At 38.4% G+C, this 2,757-nt stretch overlaps 1 protein-coding gene across 1 annotated transcript in view; it reads right to left on the bottom strand.

Moving 5' to 3' along the window:
• Positions 1-2,757, bottom strand: part of LOC107668834 (peroxisomal N(1)-acetyl-spermine/spermidine oxidase-like) — a 7,141-nt gene continuing 4,384 nt past the window's right edge. The window contains exons 2-7 of the mRNA XM_016460844.1: positions 1,682-2,174; positions 1,370-1,563; positions 763-1,018; positions 568-680; positions 208-362; positions 1-51 (exon numbers count right to left, since the gene is read on the bottom strand). Of these exons, the coding sequence (XP_016316330.1) occupies positions 1-51; positions 208-362; positions 568-680; positions 763-1,018; positions 1,370-1,563; positions 1,682-2,174 (1,262 nt within the window). The remainder of the gene's footprint in view (positions 52-207; positions 363-567; positions 681-762; positions 1,019-1,369; positions 1,564-1,681; positions 2,175-2,757) is intronic.

Raw genomic sequence — 2,757 nt, forward strand, 5'->3', positions numbered from 1 at the left:
TCAGCAACGCTCCAAAAGACCTGTTTCTCCTGCAAATAACACCTGCAAAGACTGCAAAAATAAAGTGTCATTCATATTATATTATCAATTAACAAAGTAAAGAACTGTCAAGAGTAAAGAGAAAATGTCAATATATAACGTACTGTTCAAAAGAAGAATGAAATCTAGTTGCTTGAACAAACATTGACAAAATGAGAGTAGTTGCACCTTAGAATTTGAGCCTTTCAGCGGCAAGGGTTCAGCAAGGTTATCTATGTCATATCCTGAGCAACCTTTGGCCACATAGGTGTAAGATCCACAGGAATAGGGTTCATGGAACCACTGAGATCTTAAAAGCTTCCTTGGTGTAATAGTTGGATTTCCTGAAAATTATGAAAAATTTCAGAAGTTATTTATTTCTTTATTTTATTTCTTTATTTTTTTTTTTACATGTGATCTGATCTGTATATTTCCAGGTATTAAATTAGATTTTTAATCCCACATTTTTAGTGTGGTCTCAGACTTTTGGACCCCATCAAATGATGTCCTATTAAGCTGTTAACCTCTAGTACATAGTAAAAATGTTACCAGTAAATATGCGCAGGAGCTGTGTGGCACTGTGCAGAACTTCATGTTCAGACAGAGTTTCCATGTACTCAGACTCCCGTCCTGCGATCCATCCACAGAGCACATGCCCATATCTGCACAACAACAGAAAATAAATGTCATATTTATTATGGCATAAATTGCAGTAGTTGAAGCAAAATTAAAGACTATGTTTACCTCTCTGTGGGCTTCAGCACAGTGAACCCAACTAACTTTCTGATCCAGGAGTTCTTTACATCAGAAACAACATCAGCAAGATGTGTCTCGTCCTCCCAGACGAGGTAAATCAATTCACAGTCTTCATCCCAGAAAGGCTGCTCAAACTCAAGAAAGATCTTGTTGTTGGTCCCAAAGCCCATTCTCTGGATAGAGTGCAATTTATGCAGTGGAAGAGGAGGGCTCAGAAAAGTGCTCTGGTGCTGCTTAAGGTACCCTGTAATGAAACAGCACATCAGATGAGTTATAGGTCTTGCAGATATTGTAGCAATAAAGGTATGAAGCAACATTATGAAAATTATTTTTTATTCATATAAAAATATGAAAATATATTATTTTAAAATAATGTTATAAGCAATATTATGAAAACTAGAAAGACCTAAATCAATCATCTGACTTTGTAAATCAGACAAAAAAGCAGTACTTTTTATGAACTTAAAAGTGCATGCATTTAAAGTGAACAGATTATGCTAGTTGCAATTACCAGACCAATAACGTTGATTACAAATAAGTGTTAGATGCTAATTGTTCACTCGTTCACATTAAGTCATGCTGAATCTATACGTACCCAGTGGGACAGTGACAATAACATGGTCTGCTGCAAATGTCTCTCCATTCACACATTCAATCGTAACAGGAAATGATGTTCCTGATGGTCTATTCTTAGTGTAGTTCCAGTGAATGCACTTCACTGGCTTGTTGTACAAGACTATGTCCTTGGGAAGTTCCTTCATCATGTGATCGATTAAACCTTCATAACCTCTAGGAGGAAAAAAAGAATGCATGAACATGTTTAGTTTGCAAACTTTACAAGATTTAGCATTTTGGAATTGGATAATTGAGACACTTCAAAATGTACAAGAAAGGCTCTGAGACTTACCCTGGGAAAGTGCAATCTAATCCTGGGAGAGTTTTATACATGCCGAAGGCTCCCAGGCCTACATCATCCATCGTGTGGGTTCCACTGACACAGCACTCCACCTTCAGCAGTGTGTTTATCATGCCCAGTCTTAATGCAGTGTTAGCCTGGTCCTCCTTCCACTCCTCTGGGGCCAGTCGTTCAACCTCAGCCTTGACAAACTCCCCAACACTCAGCAGAGGTTCTCCACCACTGTCATGGAACTGCTGACTCCTTTCCAGTAATTTCATGAAAAACTCCACCACTGGCCCCATCGTCTCAAGCCCCAGTTTCCGACCTGAACTGGTAAACCAGTTGGGAACAAACAGCGGATGACCACCAACATCAATGGCCTGGTTTTCTTCGGACATTGACTCTTTGTTAAGGAGCTGGTAGTCACATGCCAAACAAAACACTGGGTTTTCCGTCGATGGGCCATGGATCCAGTTGGCACCGATCTCTATAATGTTATCACCTTGATCAAATAGAAAGAAAAAAAAATGTGATATACATCTATGGAGAAGACCATGGCTAGCTTTTTACGGTACTGAATATTTCTCTAAGTAAACAAAAAAATTTAAAGGGGTCATATGATGCGATTTCAAGTTTTCCTTTCTCTTTGGAGTGTTACAAGCTGATTGTGCATAGATAAGATCCCTGAAGTTGCAAAGACTAAAGTCTCAAAACCAAAGAGACTTTCTTTATCAAAGTTAAAACTCTGCCACGCCCCCCTAAAACAGCTCGTTCTAACACGCCCCCACATATCTACCTCACTATGTGGAAATATTTGCATAATGCCACCCAAATGTGCACGCAAAGAAAGAAGGCGTGGTTTCAGTAACCGCAGTTAGTGTTGAAGCAGCCATGTCAGGGAGACGCTGTGTGTTTCTAGGCGAAAGCAAAAGCACTTTATTTGGCCTTCCGAAAGTAGATGATGACCCCTTTAAAATACTGAACACTGATTAAAAATTAGGCAATATGCCTAAATTTAAACAGTAAAACAAGTATAATACAAAACAATTAATACAAAGATATATATATATATATATAGATATATA

The sequence above is a fragment of the Sinocyclocheilus anshuiensis genome, unplaced genomic scaffold (assembly GCF_001515605.1).
Source record: "Sinocyclocheilus anshuiensis isolate Anshui unplaced genomic scaffold, SAMN03320099.WGS_v1.1 scaffold72, whole genome shotgun sequence".
Lineage (NCBI taxonomy): Eukaryota > Metazoa > Chordata > Actinopteri > Cypriniformes > Cyprinidae > Sinocyclocheilus > Sinocyclocheilus anshuiensis.